General features: G+C 46.6%; 1 protein-coding gene across 3 annotated transcripts in view; it reads left to right on the top strand.

The window, feature by feature from the left end:
- CASP8AP2 (caspase 8 associated protein 2) overlaps positions 1 to 22192 on the top strand; it is a 248152-nt gene that overhangs the window by 67895 nt on the left and 158065 nt on the right. For 2 of the 3 annotated variants that reach the window (XM_069235500.1, XM_069235501.1), the window contains exon 4: positions 20971 to 21068. The exons of the other annotated variant lie outside the window; for it this stretch is intronic. In XM_069235500.1, coding sequence (XP_069091601.1) covers positions 20971 to 21068 — 98 coding nt within the window. The remainder of the gene's footprint in view (positions 1 to 20970; positions 21069 to 22192) is intronic. 3 annotated transcript variants of the gene reach the window in all.

A 22192-nucleotide genomic window follows, 5' to 3' on the forward strand; every position in this document is an offset into this window, starting at 1 on the left:
CATCTCCAACTCAAGCTCTGACTTCCCCACTTGAGCATTTCCTTTGATAATCAGTCATGTGAAGAAAGTAAGTAATCCGTAAACAAAAAAAGAAGCAGTCTGCAAACATTTGAAATAAGGAGGTTGAACTAGACGTGCTGATCACTAGGCCCATTGAAGAAATCTGCCTCTTAACTCAGCTATCCTGTAGGAAGGTGGCTCTGTATATACTATCTCAAAGTGAGAGATAGTGTGCACAGAGTCCAAGGGTTCCCCTTAGAGGTTGATAGTGGCAAAATTAGATAATGCTAATGCTCTATTTTGTGGCAGTGTGGTCGAGCAGTAGGCTTATCAAAGGGTAGTGTTAAGCATTTGTTGTACACACACAGACAATAAATGAGGAACACACTCTCAAAGACTTAACTCCAGGTCAATAGTTTTTATATAGAAAAATATATTTTCTTAATTTATTTTTAGAACCACAAGTTCAAGATTTGAAGTAAATACATTAAATGCAAGGTACTCCACACAGGTAAGTTAGGAACTTTGAATTAGAGCAATAACATATACAGTTTTTGTTAAAATGGCAATAAGCTATTTTAAAAGTAGACCGTCCAAAAATCAACAGTTCCTGGGGGAGGTAAGTATTGGTTAGGTTGTGAGGTAAGTAAGACACTTACAAGTCTCAGTTCCTGGGCATGGGCAGCCCACCGTTGGGGGTTCAAGGAAACCCCAAAGTTAGCACACCAGCAGCTCAGGGCTGGTCAGGTGCAGAGGTCAAAGAGGTGCCCAGATCACATAGGCGTCTATGGAGAACAGGGGTGCTCCAGGGGGGATTTGTAGAGCACTGGGGGACACAAGTAGGCACACAAAACACACCCTCAGTGGCACGGGGCGGCCGGGTGCAGTGTGCAAAGCAGGCATCGGGTTTTATATAGGAAACAATGAAGAGACCCGGGGGTCACTCTAGCGCTGCAGGAAGGGCACACTGGGACATCTCGGGCCAGCCACCACCTGGGCTAGGCAGAGGGTCACCTGGGGGTCACTCCTGCACTGAGGTTGGGTTCCTTCTGGTCCTGGGGACTGTGGGTGCAGTGCTTGGTCCAGGTGTCGGGTCTCTTGTCTCTTGTCAGTCGCTGTCAGGGGGGGCCTCTGGATTCTCTCTGCATGCATCGCTGTGGGGGTTCAGGAGGGTCTTCTCAGGCTGCTCATGGGGTCGCAGTCGCTGGGAGGTCTTCCCTGTGGTCTTGGTTCCCTGGATCTCGAGCCAGGGGCGTCGGGTGCAGAGGGTAAAGTCTCACACTTCCGGCAGAAAAGTTGCAAGATTGTTGCTGTTTCTTGAGCAGAGCTGCTGCTCACGGGAGTTTCTTGGTCCTGGGGTTCAGGTTAGTCCTCTGAGGCTTCAGAGGTCGCTGGTCCCGGTTGGATGCGTTGCTGTTGCAGTTTTTTCGAGTCAGGAGACAGGCCGGTAGGGCTGGGGCCAAAGCAGTTGTCTCTTCCGTTGGGTCTGCAGGTTTACAGGTCAGCAGTCCTTCTTCTTAGTTCAGGTTGCAGGAATCTGTTTTTCTGGGTTCTTGGGTGCCCCTTAATACTACATTTAGGGGTGTGTTTTGGTCTGGGAGGGCAGTAGCCAATGGCTACTGTCCTGGAAGGTGGCTACACCCCCTTTGTGCCTCCTCCCTGTGGGGAGGGGAGCACATCCCTAATCCTATTTGGGGAATCCTCCAAAACTAAAATGTAGGATTTCTAAAGGCAGGGGTCACCTCAGCTCAGGGCACCTTAGGGGCTGTCCTGACTGGTGGATGACTCCTTGTTTTTCTCCAGCTTTGCCGCCAAAAGTGGGAGCAGTGGCCGGAGGGGTGGGCATCTCCACTAGCTGGGATGCCCTGTGGCGCTGTAACAATGGGGGTAAGTCTTTGAGGCTCACCGCCAGGTGTTACAGTTCCTGCAGGGGGAGGTGAGAAGCACCTCCACCCAGTACAGGCTTTGTTCCTGGCCACAGAGTGACAAAGGCACATTGGACTTCTGGGTACTGAATATTGTGCTGAAAGGGTATGCCCTTCCCTTTCGGTAGTTTCCCCGTCCCATCCCTCCCGGTCTTTTATTTTGTTCAGAGGATCATCTCCTGTTACTTCAGCAGGAGGTTCATGTCCTTTTATCAAAAGGCGCAGTGGAGTTGGTTCCAGAGCAGGAAAGGGGTCATAGATGCTATTCGAGATATTTCCTGATTCCCAAGAAGGATGGTCGATTGAGACCTATCCTGGTTCTGAGGAATTTGAATTGGTTCCTCAAACAGGAAAAATTCAAGATGCTGACTCTAGCGCAGGTGCTTTTGGCGTTGAACAAAGAGGATTGGATGGTGTCGGTAGACTTGCAGGATGCTTACTTTTATATCCCCATTCTCAAGTCACCCAGGAAGTATCTCCGGTTTGTGGTGGGGTCGCAATACTACCAGTTTGCGGTCCTTCCTTTTGGTCTTACTTCCGCACCTCGAGTCTTTACAAAGGTGATGGCGGTGGACGGGTCCCACTGGGTGCCCGTGATTTCTGAGGGCCCCCCTGGCCTCAACCGGCCCTCATGAGGGGGTGGGGAAGGGGGGAGGGTGGCAAAGTCCTCAAAGTAGTTTAGGCACCCACTCCGATTTGTAACGGGCCCCGATCTCTAGGGGTCCCCCCCCCCCCGGGCCTGCACTGGCCCTCCAATGTGGGGGGAACCACAGAAATGGCACTGGCCCACAAGGGCCCAAACAAGGGACCTGCGACGCAGACGAGCCTCTGGCTAGGCCGCCGCCCCGCCTGCAGTCCGACAAAGAGCCCCTCTGGGCTCGGCAGGGCAAGGAGAGGCTTCCTGCTCTCCTGCCTGCCTCCGGTGTCATCCAGGCCCGAATCAGGTGCCCCGGGGGCACTCCACAGAATGAACCCCGCCCCGGGGGCACCACTTGCTCCGGTCTCCAAAAAAAAGGATTTCCTTTGTGCCCCGGGGGCATTGTGAAGCGCATGTCACTCGCGCTTCAGTCGTACAGCCTCCGCAGGCTGCGTCGGTGAACACGGCACAGCGACGCGCTCTTTCAAAAGCGCCTAGGGCATCATCTTAAACCTGGGTTGCGGCGTTGATTCCTTGCCACAGTCTGAAAAAGCGCTTTTCATGCGCTATCAACACTCCAGAAGCAGCGCTTTCCACACTGCTAGTCACAGACACCTTGTGAGGCACTCTTCGTGGCTTAAGATCGTCGCAGGTGTCAGGAGCCACAGCACTCTGCCCCTGGGGGACAAGAGTCAGAGAAAAAGGCCCCCAAGGGGAGGGGCCCAGCAACGGGCCAGCACAGAGGATGCAAGCAGGTGGCTAGTCCTTTACAGTGACCAAGCAGGTGACAGGTCAGCACAGCAGCAGCAGTCCCTGGTGGTTCCTGGTGAGTCCTTCCAGTCCTTTGTGTCCAGTTCCAAAATGATTCCAAGAGTCTCCAAATTGTGGGGAAAATTCCCCTGTACTTATACTCAGTCCTTGCAGTGTTTTACAATGGTGGGGAGAGGAGGTTCCAACTAGTTACAACTGGTTCTGGGAGTGCCCCCTCTCTCCTTCAGCACAGGCTCCAAACATCAGTGGGGGTTAAACAATAATCCAACTGTAGGTGTGCCCCGCGTCTCCCTTCTCTCAGCCAAGGAAGACTATTCAGTATGCAGATGCACCTCTGTCACACCTCCACCCTCCCTGTATACAGGCTGTCTGAAAAGTATGCACAAAGCCCCAACTGTCAGTCTGCCCAGACATGGATTGGAGTCAAGCTGCAAAACACCAGTCATAAGCACAGAGAAAGATTAACTTTCTAGAAGTTGCATTTCTGTAATAGTAATAAAAAATACACCTACACCAGTAAGCAGCATTTATTATCACAATCACAACCATACCAAACACGCCTACACTACCCCTCATAAATCAGACAATACCCATTACACATAAGGCAGGGCATTTCTAATGCAAGCCTATGAGAGGGCAGCACTCACAGCAGTGAGACACCAAGTTAGGCTGTTTGTCACTACCAGGACAGGCCACGCAACCTGGCACATGTCCTGCCTTCTACATACATGGCACCCTGCCCATAGGGCTAGCTAGGGCGTACCTTAAGGGGTGACTTACATGTAGTAAAAGGAGAGTTCTGGGCCTGGCAAGTAAATTTAAATGCCAGGTCACTGTGGCAGAAAACTGCGCACACAGGCCCTGCGCCAGCAGGCCTGAGACAGGTTTGAATGTCTACTTCAGTGGGTGGCACAAGCAGTGCTGCAGGCCCACTCGTAGTATTTAATTTACAGGCCCTGGGCGATACCACTGTACAAGGGACTTACAGGTAAATTAAATATTGCAATTAGGGATAAGCCATTCATACCAACTTTAGATGGGAGAGCACCTGCACGTTAGCACTGGTCAGCAGTGATACAGTGCTCAGAGTCCTAGAGCCAACAGCGACAGGTCAGAAAAAATAGGAGGCAGGAGACAAAGACTGGGGATGACCCTGCATATGGAAAAAAAAGTCCAACACAGTGCATCTCAGAAGGAAGGGAATATTGGTATTCCCTTACCTGGACGACTGGCCGATCCAAGCCAATTCTCCAGAGCTTGTGCTGTGTCATCTCCAAATGACATCACAGTTGTTGTTCAGGGTTTTACGGTAAATGTGCCCAAGTCTCACCTGGAACCCTCTCAACAACACCTGTTTATAGGGGCAGTACTGGATACAACATTGAACATTGAATCTGGCCTATCCTCCGCCTCATCGGATCCAGGACATTCAGGTGTTGATTCCAGTGTTTCAAAAAGGAGTGGTTGTTCCAGTCCTGAAGAAGGCCCTACGTTTGCTCGGTCTGTTTGCTTCTTGCATTCTGCTAGTCACTCATGCACGTTAGCACATGAGGGCTCACCATTGGTGCCTCCGCAGGCAGTGGTTGCAACACAAAGGGGATCTCGAAGAGTTGATAACGATCTCCAGAGACGCTGCAGTAGATTTATGATGGTGGGCTGTGGGCAGTAATCTTTCCCAAGGAAGGCTGTTTGCTCTACCACCTCCAGTGGCCACGGTCATAACGGATGCGTCCACTCTAGGGTGGAGTGCTCATCTGGAGGACCTGGAGAGGAACAGGCTTTTCATATCAATCTGTTAGAATTGTGGGCGATACTTCTGGCTCTCAAGGCCTTTCTCCCAGCCCTTTGCGGTCAGTCAGTTCAAGTCTTGACGGGACAACACTACCGCAATGTGGTACATCAACAAGCAGGGAGGAGTAGGATCGTACCTTCTCTGCAGAGAGGCTCAACTGCTCTGGTCCTGGGCACAGGACCGTCGGATTTGTATAGTAACAAACCATCTGGCCGGAGTTCTCCACGTACATGCGGACAGTCTCAGTCGGCATTTCTCGGCTGACCACGAGTGGCGTCTCCATCCGGGTATGGTTCTTCGCATCTTCAGAGTGTGGGGTTGTAAGGAATTGCCTTTCTTGGCATGGTTACCCCCTGACTTTTTGCCTTTTGTTGATGCCAGTTATAATTGAAAGTGTGCTGGGACCCTGCTAACCAGGCCCCAGCACCAGTGTTCTTTCACTAAACTGTACCTTTGTTCCCACAATTGGCACACCCCTGCACACAGATAAGTCCCTTGTAAATGGTACCCCTGGTACCAAGGGCCCTGTTGCCAGGGAAGGTCTCTTAAGGGCTAAAGCATGTCTTATGCCACCCTGGGGACCCCTCACTCAGCATATGCACACTGCCTCACAGCTTGGGTGTGTTGGTGGGGAGAAAATGACTGTCAACATAGCACTCCCCTCAGAGTGCCATGCCAACCTCACACTGCCTGTGGCATAGGTACGTCACCCCTCTAGCAGGCCTTACAGCCCTAAGGCAGGGTGCGCTATACCACAGGTGAGGGATATGTGCATGAGCACTATGCCCCTACAGTGTATAAGCCAATTGTTAGACAGTGTAAGAGCAGGGTAGCCATAAAGAGTATATGGTCTGAGAGTTTGTCAAACACGAACTCCACAGTTCCATAATGGCTACACTGAAATCTGGGAAGTGTGGTATCAAACTTCTCAGCACAATAAATGCACACTGATGCCAGTGTGGGATTTATTGTAAATTACCCCCAGAGGGCATCTTACAGATGCCCCCTGAATACCAGTCCGACTACTAGTGCTAGGCTGACCAATTTCTGCCAGCCTTCCACAACCAGACGAGTTTCTGGCCACATGAGGTGAGTGCCTTTGTCACTTTGTGGCAAGGTACAAAGCCTGTACTGGGTGGAGGTGCTTCTCACCTCCCCCCTGCAGGAATTGTAACACCTGGTGGTGAGCCTCAAAGGATCATGCCTTTTGTTACAGCACCCCAGGGCATCCCAGCTAGTGGAGATGCCCGCCCCTCCGGCCACTGCCCCCACTTTTGGCTGCAAGGCTGGAGGAGATAGTGAGGAAAACAAGGAGGAGCCACCCACCAGTCAGACAGCCCCTAAGGTGCCCTGAGCTGAGGTGACTCCTGCCTTTAGAAATCCTCCATCTTGAGATTGGAGGATTCCCCCAATAGAAATAGGGATGCGCCCCCCTCCCCTCAGGGAGGAGGCACAAAGATGGTGTAGCCACCCCCCAGGACAGTAGCCATTGGCTACTGCTCCCCTGACCTAAACACCCCCCTAAATTTATTATTTAGGGGCGACCCTGAACCCAGGAAAGCAGATTCCTGCAACGTGAACAAAGGACTGCTGACCTGAAAGCCCAGCAGAGACGACAGAGACACCAACTGACTTGGCCCCAGCCCTACCGGACTGTCTCCAGACTCAAAAGAACTTCACAGCGACGCATCTGACAGGGACCTGCGGACTGCCCTGAACCCGAAGGACCAAGAAACTCCTGAGAACAGCAGCACTGTTCAAAAAAGGCAACAAGTTTGCACATTTTTAGCAACTTTCAAAGAACTCTCTCTTCCCGCCGGAAGCGTGAGACTTCTTACTCTGCACCTGACACCCCCGGCTCGACCTCCAGAGAACTAATACAGCAGAGAGGACTCCCAGGTGCCAACGACGACGTGAGTAACCTGAGTTGACCCTCCTGCTCCCCCACAGCGACACCTGCAGAGAGGATCCAAAGGCTCCCCCTGACCGCGACTGCCTGGTAACAAGGAACCCGACGCCTGGACCAAGCACTGCACTAGCAGCCCCCAGGACCGAGAGGAACCACCTTCCAGTGCAGGAGTGACCAGCAGGCGTCCCTCTACCTAGCCGGTGTCGGTGGCTGGCCCCAGAAGCCCCCCTGTGCCCTGCCTGCATCGCCTAAGTGACCACCCGGGTTTCTCCATTGCTTTCAATAGCAAACCCGATGTCTACTTTGCACGCTGCACCCAGCTGCCCCTGTGCCGCGGAGGGTGTGTTTTGTGTGCCTGTTTGTGACTCCCCCCTCCCCCCCCCCCTTCTTTACAAAACCCCCCTGGTCTGCTCCCCGAGGATGCAGGTACTTACCTGTTAGCAGACTCTCCATCGGCGCCTATGTATTTTGGGCCCTCCTTTGACCTCTGCACCTGACATGCCCTGTGTTGCTGGTGCAGTGACTTTGGGGTTGCCTTGAACCCTCAATGGTGGGCTGCCTATGCCCAGGAGACTGACTGTGTAAGTGCTTTACTTACCTGAGAAACTTAACCAAACTTACCTCCCCCAGGAACTGTTGATTTTTGTAGTGTCCACTTTTAAAATAGCTTATTGACGTTTTAACTAAAACTATGTGCACTACTGCTTTGAATCAAATTTCTATCCTATAGTCACTTGTGTGAAGTACCTTGCATTTTTTGGAATTACCTCAAATCTTGTGGTTCTAAAATAAATTAAGAAAATATATTTTTCTATATAAAAACGTTTGGCCTGGAGTTAAGTCTTAGAGTGTGTGTTCACACTATCTCTCACTTTGAGATAGTATATACAGAGCCAACTTCCTAAAGGGGTTCTCCACAGATAGACCTATTTGGCACTCGTCGTTTTGCAGCCTCCATTATCTGGTGCAAGGAGCTTTGTGGGACGTGTTACAAATGTCCTGATGGGGCAAGTTACTTTACACGTGCCCCCCCCCCCCCCCCCCCCCTCCCCCCCCCCACACTAAAACCCTTGATTCCTCGAGTTCTGATGAAGATTCGTCAAGATCGGACTCAATTCATTTTAATAGCTCCGGATTGTCCGAGAAGGGTGTGGTACATGGACCTTCTCCAACTATCACTGTGCCCTCCGCTCAGTCTCCCTCTCAGGGAAGATCTCCTCTCACAGGGGCAGGTTTTACACCCTCACCTCCAGAGCCTGCACCTACATGGCTGGAGGTTGAACAGGGCAATCTGAGTTTTTTTCTCTCCCACCAGAAGTGGCGGATGTTACCTATGCCAGGCGACACTCCACTAAGACTGTGTATGCCGGCAGATGGGCGAAATATGTGGCTTGGTGTGGAGAGAAACAAATTGATCCCTTGAAAGCCCATTTGTCGGATGTTTTGTTGTTTGCTTTTACTTTAGCACAGAACTGTTGTGCAGTTGCGACTGTCAAGGGCTATTTGTCAGCGCTGTCAGCCTTTCTTTGCCTTCCTGATCAACCTTCCTTGTTCAAATCGCATATAGTTGTTAGGTTCTTGAAAGGCCTAGCTAATAAGTTTCCTTTCACTCAGTTTCTCATGCCTCAGTGGGATTTAAATCTGGTTTTGACTTTTTTTAATGGGTTCACTGTTTGAACCTATGCATTCTTGTTCTTTAAGTTTGTTGGTCTTAAAGACAGTTTTCCTTGTTGCTATTACATCTGCTAGGCGTGTGAGTGAGCTTCAGGCTCTTAGTGTAAAACCTCCCTTTACGTCATTCTATGCTGACAAAGTGGTGTTGAGAACCAGGGTGGCTTTCCTTCCTAAGGTTGTCACTCCTTTCCATATGGGGCAGTCTATTACTCTTTCATCCTTCTATCCTCCTCCTCGCCCTTCAAAAGAGGAAGAAAGACTCCATCGCTTAGACCCGAGAAGGGCTCTCAGTTTCTATGTTGATAGAACAAAGGACTTTCGTTTGGATGACCAACTCTTCGTTGGATATGTGGGAAAGATGAAAGGCTTAGCTGTCGATAAAAGAACCATATCCAGGTGGGTCATTCTTTGCATTAAGATCTGTTATTCATTAGCAAAGAAGATTACTCCTGGGGGTAGTAGAGCTCATTCTATCAGGGTTAAGTCTGCCACTTCAACTTTGGCTAGAGGTGTTACTGTAGTAGATATTTGTAAAGCAGCAACTTGGGCTTCCCTCCATACTTCTGCGAAGCACTGTTGCTTGGATTCGGAAGTCAGGGGAGATGGCCATTATGCACGTTCTGTGTTGCAGGATTTCTTGGTGTGACTAGTCTGGCACCCACCTCCTAGTGCGGTACTGCTTTGGGCCTCTGTTCATAAGGTGAGGAATCCACAAGTAGTTGTATCCATCAGAAGAACAAGTTACTTACCTTCGGTAACGCTTTTTCTGGTGAATACACTAGCTACCTGTGGATTCCTCGCAGTTCCTCCCGCCTCCCCGTGTTGCCTGTCTGGTCATACCAATACTTTTTTTTTTATTTTTTATTATAAATGTATATATGTTTTGATTTTTTTTTTAATATATAAATAAATGTTGTGCTTGTATTTCATCCATATGGCTATATCTATGTATATATGTGCTATCGTGAGGTCGGTTTTCACCGGTTCGCCTCTAAGGCACGTAAAAAAGGGTGAAACTGACGTCTGTACACCGGCGAGGACCTCTTATTGCCACAGTGACGTCAAACGAAGTCGCATGCGGAGCCGTGCAATTGAGACGTCGTAAGTCGTCATGGAGAGCTGGGAAGAAAATTTTCCGTTGAATGCTGGCGCATTGGGAGAATTCATAAGGTGAGGAATCCACAGGTAACTAGTGTATCCACCAGAAAAAGCGTTACCGAAGGTAAGTAACTTGTTCGTTAAAGCAGATCGTCTTTTTTAGTTGGATTGATATTGTACATTTTAAATCCTGTTCTCTGATATTTTTGTCGCATGAAATCTTAGAAATTACTGTAGTAAGAGATGTTGTATGCATTGCCCTTTGATAAACGTTGAGGATAGTAGAACATTTTAACTGTCCTATATATTTTCAGTGGCATGTATAGCTGCAGATACACATGCTGTGCATTATCCTGCCATCTAGTATTGGGCTCGGAGTGTTACAAGTTGTTTTCCTTCAAAGAAGTCTTTTCGAGTCACGAGAATGAGTGACTCCTCCCTTTCGGCTCCATTGCGCATGGGCGTCAACTCCATCTTAGATTGTTTTCTTTCTGCCATTGGGTTCGGACGTGTTCCTCTTCGCTCCGTATTTCGAATCGGGAAAGTTAGCTAAATTATCGAAAATTCGACGGTATTGTTATCGTTCGGTACCGGGTTAGTGTATCTGCACCGACATCAAGAGTGCTCCGTCGGCCCTTCGGGGCTTCCACTCTTCACCGAGGCCTGGTCGGCCCGATCACACCCGTCGTCCCAGACTAATGGACCGGACCCCCTTCTATTTCTGTCCTAAGTGTCATTCGAAGTATCCTTATACAGACCAGCACCGGGTCTGTAATCTGTGTTTATCACCTGAACACAGGGAGGATACTTGCGAAGCTTGCCGAGCGTTCCGATCGAAAAAGACCTTGAGGGATCGACGCGCAAGAAGACTGCAAATGGCGTTGAAACCGAAAGAACAGCTCGACGTCGGAGAGGAGGAAAGCATCTCCATCCAGGGGACGGACTCGGATGTATCCGAAAGTGAACGACCCTCGACGGTACAACGAACCGTGAGTAAACCTGCCCCGTCCAAAACTCAGGCTCACACAAAAACATTTAAGGCCATGGGGACGCCACCGCCAGCAGGCCATGGCTCAACCCACCAAAAGGAAGGTGACCAAACATCGGCACCGAAAAAGGCCAAAGAATTGCCGAAGACTTCCGACTCCGGTCGAGATTCCGGCACCGAACGATCACGACACCGAGAGTTCGATTCGCCCAAAGCAAGGAAAATATCTTCAGAACCGAAAAAGACTGTGACAGAAACCTCGGTACCGAAAAAAGCGGCTTCGGAGCCGAGAAGAATCTCTTGTATAGAAGAGCAAGGACTTTCCAGCCAATTAAAGGAAAGACATTGATTTGAGCAGGAGTTAGGTATGGAGAAACCGGACCATACACAAAGGAGGTTACATATCCAGAAAGAGACTGGAAAAATACAAACTTTACCTCCACTCAAATCTAAAAGGAAACTTGCATTTCAGGAGACAGAAATGCAACCTAAGGCAAAAATGGTTAGAGACAAATCTCCACCACCAAGGTTCTCACCACAACCGTCCCCACCGCACTCACCACAACTGTCACCAGTGGGAACACCTATAATGCAGTCACCCACACATACTGGGATGACACAGGATGATGCTGATGCATGGGACTTATATGATGCACCAGTGTAGGAAGTTGGTTCTGTATGCACTATTTCAAAGTAAGGAATAGTATGCACAGAGTCCAAGGGTTCCCCTTAGAGGTAAGATAGTGGCAAAAAGAGATAATACTAATGCTCTTTTTTGTGGTAGTGTGGTCGAGCAGTAGGCTTATCAAAGGAGTAGTGTTAAGCATTTGTTGTACATACGCACAGGCAATAAATGAGGAACACACACTCTGAGACAAATCCAGGCCAATAGGTTTTGTTATAGAAAAATATATTTTCTTAGTTTATTTTAAGAACCACAGGTTCAAATTCTACATGTAATATCTCATTTGAAAGGTATTGCAGGTAAGTACTTTAGGAACTTTGAATAATCACAATAGCATATATACTTTTTACATAAAACACAATAAGCTGTTTTAAAAGTGGACACAGTGCAATTTTCACAGTTCCTGGGGGAGGTAAAGTATTGTTAGTTCTTGCAGGTAAGTAAACCACCTACGGGGTTAAGATTGGGGTCCAAGGTAGCCCACCGTTGGGGGTTCAGAGCAACCCCAAAGTCAACACACCAGCAGCTCAGGGCCGGTCAGGTGCAGAGTTCAAAGTGGTGCCCAAAATGCATAGGCTTCAATGGAGAGAAGGGGGTGCCCCGGTTCCAGTCTGCCAGCAGGTAAGTACCCGTGTCTTCGGAGGGCAGACCAGGGGGGTTTTGTAGGGCACCGGGGGGGACACAAGTCCACGCAGAAAGTACACCCTCAGCAGCGCGGGGCGGCCGGGTGCAGTGTGCAAACAAGCGTCGGGTCTGTAATAGGTTTCAATGGGGGACCAAGGGGTCTCTTCAGCGGTGCAGGCAGGCAAGGGGGGGCTCCTCTGGGTAGCCACCACCTAGGCAAGGGAGAGGGCCTCCTGGGGGTCACTCCTGCACTGAAGTTCCGATCCTTCAGGGGCTGGGGGCTGCGGGTGCAGGGTCTTTTCCAGCCGTCGGGATTTTAGAGTCAGGCAGTCGCAGTCAGGGGGAGCCTCGGGATTCCCTCTGCAAGCGTCGCTCTGGGGGCTCAGGGGGGACAACTTTGGTTACTCACAGTCTCGGAGTCGCCGGAGGGTCCTCCCTGAGGTGTTGTTTCTCCACCAGTCGAGTCGGGGTCGCCGGGTGCAGTGTTGCAAGTCTCACACTTCTTGCGGGGATTGCAGGGGTCTTTAAATCTGCTCCTCTGAAACAAAGTTGCAGTCTTTTTGGAACAGGGCTGCTGTCCTCTGGAGTTTCTTGTTCCTCTTGAAGCAGGGCAGTCCTCTGAGGATTCAGAGGTCGCTGGTCCTGGAGAAAGCGTCGCTGGAGCAGGTTTCTTTAGAAGACAGGAGACAGGCCGGTAGGACTGGGTCCAAAGCAGTTGGTGTCTTCTTTCTTCTTCTGCAGGGGTTTTCAGCTCAGCAGTCTTCGTCTTCGGTAAGTTGCAGGAATCTAAATTCTTAGGTTCAGGGAAGCCCTTAAATACTAAATTTAAGGGCATGTTTAGGTCTGGGGGGTTAGTAGCCAATGGCTACTAGCCCTGAGGGTGGGTACACCCTCTTTGTGCCTCCTCCCAAGGGGAGGGCGTCACATTCCTATCCCTATTGGGGGAATCCTCCATCTGCTAGATGGAGGAGTTCTAAAAGTTAGTCACCTCAGCTCAGGACACCTTAGGGGCTGTCCTGACTGGCCAGTGACTCCTCCTTGTTATTCTCATTATCTCCTCCGGCCTTGCTGCCAAAAGGTGGGCCGTGACCGGAGGGGGTGGGCAACTCCACTAGCTGGAGTGCCCTGTGGTGCTGGAACAAAGGGGGGAAGCCTTTGAGGCTCACCGCCAGGTGTTACAGCTCCTGCCTGGGGGAGGTGATAGCATCTCCACCCAGTGCAGGCTTTGTTACAGGCCACAGAGTGACAAAGGCACTCTCCCCATGTGGCTAGCAACATGTCTTGAGTGTGGCAGGCTGCTAGAACCAGTCAGCCTACACAGGTAGTTGGATTAGGTTTCAGGGGGCACCTCTAAGGTGCCATCTGGGTGTATTTTGCAATAAAATGTACACTGGCATCAGTGTGCATTTATTGTGCTGAGAAGTTTGATACCAAACTTCCCAGTTTTCAGTGTAGCCATTATGGTGCTGTGGAGTCCGTGTTTGACAGACTCCCAGACCATATACTCTTATGGCTACCCTGCACTTACAATGTCTAAGGTTTGGCTTAGACACTGTAGGGGCACAGTGCTCATGCACTGGTGCCCTCACCTATGGTATAGTGCACCCTGCCTTAGGGCTGTAAGGCCTACTAGAGGGGTGACTTATCTACACTGCATAGGCAGTGTGAGGTTGGCATGGCACCCTGAGGGGAGTGCCATGTCGACTTACTCGTTTTGTTCTCACCAGCACACACAAGCTGGCAAGCAGTGTGTCTGTGCTGAGTGAGGGGTCCCTAGGGTGGCATAAGATATGCTGCAGCCCTTAGAGACCTTCCCTGGCATCAGGGCCCTTGGTACCAGGGGTACCAGTTACAAGGGACTTACCTGGATGCCAGGGTGTGCCAATTGTGGAATCAAAAGTACAGGTTAGGGAAAGAACACTGGTGCTGGGGCCTGGTTAGCAGGCCTCAGCATACTTTCAATTCAAAACATAGCATCAGCAAAGGCAAAAAGTCAGGGGGTAACCATGCCAAGGAGGCATTTCCTTACAACCAGTATCGGATAACAGTCCTGATTGTTATCCAACAAAGCCGTCACCACCAGAAGACAGTACTGCATATACGCAGGTACTATCCAGGGCAGCTACGTTCCACAATGTAGCAATGCACACAGAGCCAGGGGAGGATGATTTCCTGTTTCCACGCTTCCTATCAGAGTCTGCCAATGCTCCCGGGCATGCTCAAGCATGCGAAACAGGTCTTCCAGGAGCCTGTAAAGGGAAGGGCTATCACGCCTAGAGTTGAGAAGAAGTACAAACCTCCCCCAACAGATCCTGTATTCATAACACAACAACTTACACTGGACTCAGTGGTTGTAGGGCGGCAAGAAAAAGAGCAAACTCTCAATCATCAGGAGATGCTCCACCGCCTGACAAAGAAAGCAGAAAATTCGACGCAGCGGGCAAGCGAGTGGCAGCACAAGCAGCTAATCAGTGGCGGATTGCAAATTTGCAAGCCCTACTTGCACGCTACGACAGGGCACACTGGGACGAGATGCAACACATCATACAGCACCTGCCCAAGGAACACCAAAAACGTGCCCTGCAGGTAGTGGAAGAAGGACAGGCCATATCTAACAACCACATAAGATCCGCACTAGACTCGGCAGACACAGCAGCACGAACTGTCAACACAGCGGTAACCATTCGTAGACATGCATGACTGAGAAGTTCTGGATTCCAGAGATTCAACAAGCGGTGTTGAATATGCTGTTTAATCAACAACAGTTGTTTGGGCCGGATGTCGACACAGCCATTGAGAAATTTAAAAAAGAAGTGGACACGGCTAAAGCCATGGGCGCGCTCTATTCCCCACAAGTCAGAGGCACCTTTAGAAAACCACTATTCAGAGGAGGTTTTTGGCAACAAACATCTGAACCTTCCACCACACAAACCAGACCCACCTATCAGGCACAATACCAAAGGGGAGGGTTTTGTGGTTCCTATAGAGGACAATTCCCAAGAGGAAGGGGAAAGTTCCAAACAACCAAACCAAGCCAGCCCAAGCAGTGACTTCAATGTCACAACACCCCAACACTTGTCACCAGTGGGGGCGTGGCTAACCACATACTACCAAAACTGGACACATATAACCACAGACGCATGGGTCCTATCAATTATCCAACATGGTTATTGCATAGAATTCACAAAATTCCCACCAGGTGTGCCACCCAAAAAGCACAATCTGTCCCAACAACACTTAGACTTATTACAAATAGAGGTCCAAGCGCTACTACAAAAACAAGCAATAGAGCTCGTACCCAATCATCAGAAAGGAACAGGCGTATACTCCCTATATTTCCTGATTCCAAAAAAGGACAAAAGGTTAAGACCTATCTTAGATCTCAGATCACTGAATCTCTTCATCAAATCAGACCACTTCCACATGGTAACACTTCAAGACGTAGTTCCCTTGTTAAAAAAGGAGGCATACATGACAACATTTTATCTCAAGGATGCGTATTTCCACATACCCATCCATCCTTCTCAAAGAAAATACTTAAGGTTAGTAATGCACGGCATACACTATCAATTCAAAGTGCTACTGTTGGGAATAACAACAGCCCCAAGGGTATTCACAAAATGCCTAGCAGTAGTAGCCGCTCAAATAAGGAGACAGCACGTGCACGTATTCCCATATTTAGACGACTGGCTAATAAAAACAAACACTCAACAACAGTGTCTTCTTCACATGCAATACATCATAGAAACTTTACACACACTGGGGTTCTCTATAAATTACCAGAAATCACATCTGCAACCATCCCAAATACAACAATACTTGGGAGCAACACTCAACGCACAAAAGGCAATTGCCACTCCAAGTCCACAAAGAGTCCAGTCGTTCCAAAATGTAAGAACAAGCATACAATCAAACCAACACTACACAGTAAGGTTTGTAATGAAACTTCTAGGCATGATGTCCTCATGCATAGCCATTGTCCCAAATGCAAGATTACACATGCGGCCCTTACAACAGTGCCTAGCAAAACAATGGACACTAGCACAGGGTCAACTTCAAGATCTAGTGTTGATAGACCGCCAAACACACTCCTCGCTTCAATGGTGGAACCCTATAAATTTAAACAAAGGACGGCCACTCCAAGACCCAGTGCCTCAAGCTGTTATCACAACAGATGCTTCCATGATGGGGTGGGGTGCACACCTCAAGAAGCACAGCATACAGGGTCAATGGGACAATCAACAAAAACAACTTCACATAAATCAATTGGAACTGCTAGTGTTTTTTCTAGCATTAAAAGCATTTCAACCACTGCTAGCCCACAAACACATCCTTGTCAAAACGGACAACATGACAACAATGTATTATCTCAACAAACAAGGGGCACACACTCGTCACAACTGTGTCTCTTAGCACAAAAGATTTGGCATTGGGCAATTCACAACCACATTCGCCCAATAGCACAATGCATACCAGGCATTCAGAATCAGTTAGCTGACAATCTCAGTCGAGATCACCAGCAAACTCACTATTGGGAAATACATCCCCAGATCCTACAGGATCACTTCCACCCCTGGGGAACACCAAACATAGACCTATTCGCAACAAAAGAAAACGTAAGATGCCAAAACTTCGTGTCCAGGTACCCACACCCTCAATCCAAGGGCAATGCATTATGGAAACTACCAAACAGACCAGATCTGTTAACACAACACAAACAACAGATCAGACACCCGAATCCAGCATCGCTCAGTCTAGCAATCTGGCTCCTTAAGTCTTAGAATTTGGACATTTAACTCTCACACAAGAGTGTATGGAGGTCATTAAACAAGCGAGAAAACCTACAACAAGACATTGTTACGCAAACAAGTGGAAAAGATTTGTTTGCTACTGCCACACTAATCAAATTCAACCACTACATGCCTCCTCAAAGGACATTGTAAGCTATTTATTACACTTACAAAAGTCTAATCTAGCATTCTCTTCCATTAAAATCCATCTCACTGCAATATCTGCCTATCTGCAGAGTACACATACAACATCACTTTTTAGAATCCCAGTCACTAAAGCATTTATGGAGGGACTAAAAAGAATCATACCCCCAAGGACACCACCAGTACCTTTGTGAAACCTTAATATTGTATTAACACGACTCATGGGCCCACCATTCGAACCCATGCATTCTTGTAACTTGACTTGGAAAGTAGCCTTTCTAATAGCTATCACATCACTTAGAAGAGTAAGTGAAATACAAGCATTTACTATACAAATACATAAACAAAAAGTGGTTCTCCGTACCAATCCAAAATTCTTACCAAAGGTCATATCACCATTCCACCTAAACCAAACTGTGGAACTCCCAGTCTTCTTTCCGCAACCAGACTCAGTAGCCGGAAGAGCCTTGCATACATTAGACATAAGAAGAGCACTAATGTATTACCTTGACAGAACGAAACAATTTCGTAAAACAAAACAATTGTTTGTAGCTTTCCAAAAACCTCATGCAGGTAATCCTATATCCAAACAAGGCATCGCCAGATGGATAGTTAAATGTATTCAAACTTGCTATATTAAAGCAAAAAGAGAATTACCTATTACACCAAGAGCACATTCCACTAGAAAGAAAGGCGCCACAATGGCTTTTCTTGGGAATATACCTATGACAGAAATTTGTAAGGCAGCCACCTGGTCTACGCCTCTTACATTTACTAAGCATTACTGTGTAGATATGTTAGAAACGCAACAAGCCACAGTAGGACAGACTGTATTAAGAACATTATTTCAGACAACTTCAACTCCTACAGGCTAAACCACCGCTTTTTTGGGGAGATTACTGCTTGGTAGTCTATGCACAGCATGTGTATCTGCAGCTACACATGCCACTGAATGGAAAATGTCACTTAACCAGTGTACATCTGTTCGTGGCATGAGACGCTGCAGATTCACATGTGCCCTCCCACCTCCCCGGTAGCCTGTAGCCGTTTTTAGTTGAAGGAAAATTGTAAATAAATATTTTTTAATAGACATTAGGTACATACATAACTATTCCATTGCATGGGCACATCTAGTATACTCACAACTCCTACCTCACCCTCTGCGGGGAAAACAATCTAAGATGGAGTCGACGCCCATGCGCAATCGAGCCGAAAGGGAGGAGTCACTCGGTCTTGTGACTCTAAAAGACTTCTTCGAAGAAAAACAACTTGTAACACTCCGAGCCCAACACTAGATGGCAGGATAATGCACAGCATGTGAATCTGCAGCATCTCATGCCACAAACAGATGTACACTGGGTAAGTGACATTTTCCATAGCTGTCATCTTGTACGGACTGGAAATTTCATGACGCCATGCCTGATGGTTGCTTTGCGGGAAAGCTTATGCTCCATACAGTAGGACTTAATTTCTTTTCTGGTGACAAGCCAGTGATAAAGGCTCTACTGATTGATTATTCTGGAAATATTATATATTAATTCAGATGCCATATATAAATATATATATCTGTGTATTATGCAAAGCTACAATATAGGCAGAATGTCTGACTTATCTGTTGTAAGAAGTATATATGTTAAAACCAAAAGGGCTTGTAGGGTTAATTATTATTACGCTATGTTGAAACTTGTAGACCGGTATTGTTACATGGACTAATGTAGTAGGCAATTCTTTTGGTGTCCGCTACTCTCTCTGACAAATTCCAGATGTAAAAGATTTGCTCTGTGATATTCCTTTGTTGGGCCTCTTAAATGAGGTTGTATGTATTTTTGCCGAATGTATTTTTTTTAAAAACCTATTTGTAATTCTATGACTGTGTGCCTGATGGCCTTATTAACGTAAAGTTTATACTCCGTATTGTAGGATTGCATATGTAATGGTGATAATCCAAATGCAAAGTATAAATGCCTGATTGATTCATTGAAAAAAGTTGTCAGGTGGCATAGGTCAGATTGGTTCATTATGAAAAGTTACAGCAAAAGGAGAAGGACGGATTTATTTATTGTGGAAAGCACGTTCGGCATTTTAGGGTGTATTGATATACTGTAGTAAGGCCTGTACGCATGCAGTTTGTTAGATATATAATCTCATAGATTCCTGTGGGTGGCAAATGTATTTGTGTTGATTACTCCCTGGACAAACCATCTTAGGATAAGATTAGCAGTGTGAGGTTTTTTTATTAGGTCCTTTTAGAAGGGGTTGTATACCGTTTCACTAACTGAAAGTTTGCACATTTGTTATGTATGTATGCCTAGTTGTTGCCTTGTGGCAAAGCATATGCTGAATACAGTTGGCCAGTGCTCGTTATGGTAACAAATCAATGCTAACGGCTACAGGCTTGATTAGTGTAGTTGAAAAGTTATGGCAGGTGCCCTATGTCCTGTTAATTACAAATCGCTAGAACAAAGACAGTATGGTCAACTTATTTATAGTGAAACATAATGTTAAAGACAGGATTGTTACTATTACATTCTATTAAAACATGTACACAGGAATTTTGTTGCAAGGGATCTAGCAGGTTATTGCATTTACAGAGGTCTTATTTTTTTCCATTATGTATTTTGATTGCTATCAGTTTGCTAGAAAGTGCTACCTGGCCACATGTTTACTGCTCATTTTGTGTATAGTGAACTGCATCCTGCATAGCCACTGTTTCTAAACCAGGTGGCCATCTAGAAAGTTATTGGCCCTTCTGTATTGTTTTTGTATTGCAAGATGACTGTTTCCAAATGAGCAAACTATCAGTAATTTTGGATTGGTGTAGCAATTAATCACTGTGCACAATACTATTTCATTGTGGCCGCTCACTGTTGTGTTCAGTTTTTACATTTTCTTACTTGCAAGCATGTGCCTGTAATATTTTTTTCTTAATTGCAAGCACACGCATGTTACATTTCCAAGGTAGCTTTTCTTCTACGTGCATTCTTTTAATATATGTTGCATATATGTGAGTTTGTTTTATTATGGGATGGGTGAGGATATAAATGTAAGAATGTGTCACAGGATGGATGGATGGATGAATGAATGTGTGCATGAATCTAGCGATGAGTGACCGATTGCATGTGTGAATATGTATCGAGCACTTGAAGTCGCCAGTAACCAAAAGGGCACTTTCAGTTGCAAGGCAGACCTGTTTCTATGCTAATGCTTGTTTTAGGATATTTCCATTTGGTGAGTTAGTTAAATTCAACTTTGCCTATTTATTCATGATCCCATCACCACGCACACTGAAGCTTTTTTCCCCATTATAACATAATTTCATTAGCTCTTCACCTCAATGTAATCACTATAGAAATACGAATACAAATCTGTCATATCCCTTTTTCCAAAAAGGCAGGTTGTTTACAGTTTTAAAAAATTGAACTGTTAAGAGCACCAGTTCTTCTGTTCGGAGAGCAAGCATATAAGTATTTATGAATGGCAGTTAAGAATAAAAGAATGTGTTGGAGAGTTGGACATTTTAAGAGGGAAAGGTTGTAGTCCACGGAGGCAGCATTATTCAATGTAAAAAAAAAAAAAAAAAAAAAAAAAAACTTTTGGAATGCTCAGGATAGAGCCGAACATCAAATGAAATGCTTTATTGTGTAAAGAATTCGAGGAACAACTTCCTGCAGAAGTGGTGGAAACAAAAACATTACATAGGCCTGTCGCAGACAAAGTAGAGCATTATCTCAGTGTAAACATTTGTAAGCCTGTAGAATGTGTGTTGACAATCCAATAAATAGCACCTGTGATTCAATTATGGCAACTATTTTCCTTTTTCTGTGTGTTTCGTTACCTTTTCTCAATTTCGAATAACATTTTCACATATTTACTTTGAGTGCCCAATTTTAAATGGCATTGAAATCCTGATTTAAGCCTTGTGTATTTACTTAGGTAATGCATCCGAGCAGTGTGCACCATCCCGAGATTTAGACCTTTATGAGGAACTTCTAACTGAAGAAGGTGTTGCGAAGGAAACTTCGTATAAAAATGTAGGTATCTCTATAACTACATGCAACATATGATTTCATTACTTATTTTGTACATGTAAATTGTACCAATATGTAAAACCTCCTGCGTACTACAACACCACTTCTGGCTTCCTCAATTTTGAGCCAGGTCTGCATTCCTTTTGAACCTCTAGTCACCAGAGCAAGCTACCTCTTTTTCAGCTAGTTCAGTTTTTCCATTGTCAACTCTGGTTTCCTAGTCTCTTTCACACCATCTTCTGTCTGTGGTATTATCTTCATCTTCTTGTATCTCGGGCTCGTTAGCTCTCGAAATCTCTGAGAGAAACTCCAATAGTGAGGCTCGTTGTACATCAAAACTGTTCTGTCTCCGATTATGGTCTACATGTTCTTCACGAGATGCTACCATATATCTATTGTTGGAAGTTCAATCTTTTTCTGTACATGCCACTTGCTTATTTCCCGGCTGAGAAAATGCCTGCTTCAGTTTTTATTTCCCGAAGTACAAGTCTGTCTAGAGCCAAGGAAGGCTGGAGTCCTCATCAGCACTTTGTCCAATAGTTCATTTTCACAACAGGTAATAATTGTGGACAAGAGCAGGAAATCATGTACTAGACCCCCTCTCCCATCTCCTACCCCCTACATAGCATCCAGCACTCAATTTCCACAACCTCGTTGGTGTGTATTAACTTTCACAGAACATCTGTTCCTTTCTAGAAATTATTTTAGCCTTATTGTTTAAGTGTGATGACCAAGGCTAGTAAGGAGATGTAACTTGGTAAATATAAAGGTTGCAAAAAACAGTTTTGGGTGTAAAAATGTCAGAAACTACCCAACTAAGAAAATATTAATACTACTTTATGCATAGAACAAAGAAAGAACAGTATGCAGCTTTGGCTTCCAGAAAAAAAATGGAAGTGAGTGGAGTCTGTATGAAGCCTGAATACAGCATTTGTAGTAAACTTTTAAGAAATGATTGATTTTTGTTTGTTTCATAAGGCATTCTTAGACTATAGCTGGTATTAGTGGAAAAGTAATGGCAATTACCACATAATAAGAAAAGTACTCTGATAGCATTATGTACGGCCTTACATAGTTTGGGGGGGGGGTAATTTTTAACTCTTTTATAGTTCCCTTTGATATGTTTT

The sequence above is a fragment of the Pleurodeles waltl genome, chromosome 5 (genome assembly GCF_031143425.1).
Source record: "Pleurodeles waltl isolate 20211129_DDA chromosome 5, aPleWal1.hap1.20221129, whole genome shotgun sequence".
NCBI lineage: Eukaryota > Metazoa > Chordata > Amphibia > Caudata > Salamandridae > Pleurodeles > Pleurodeles waltl.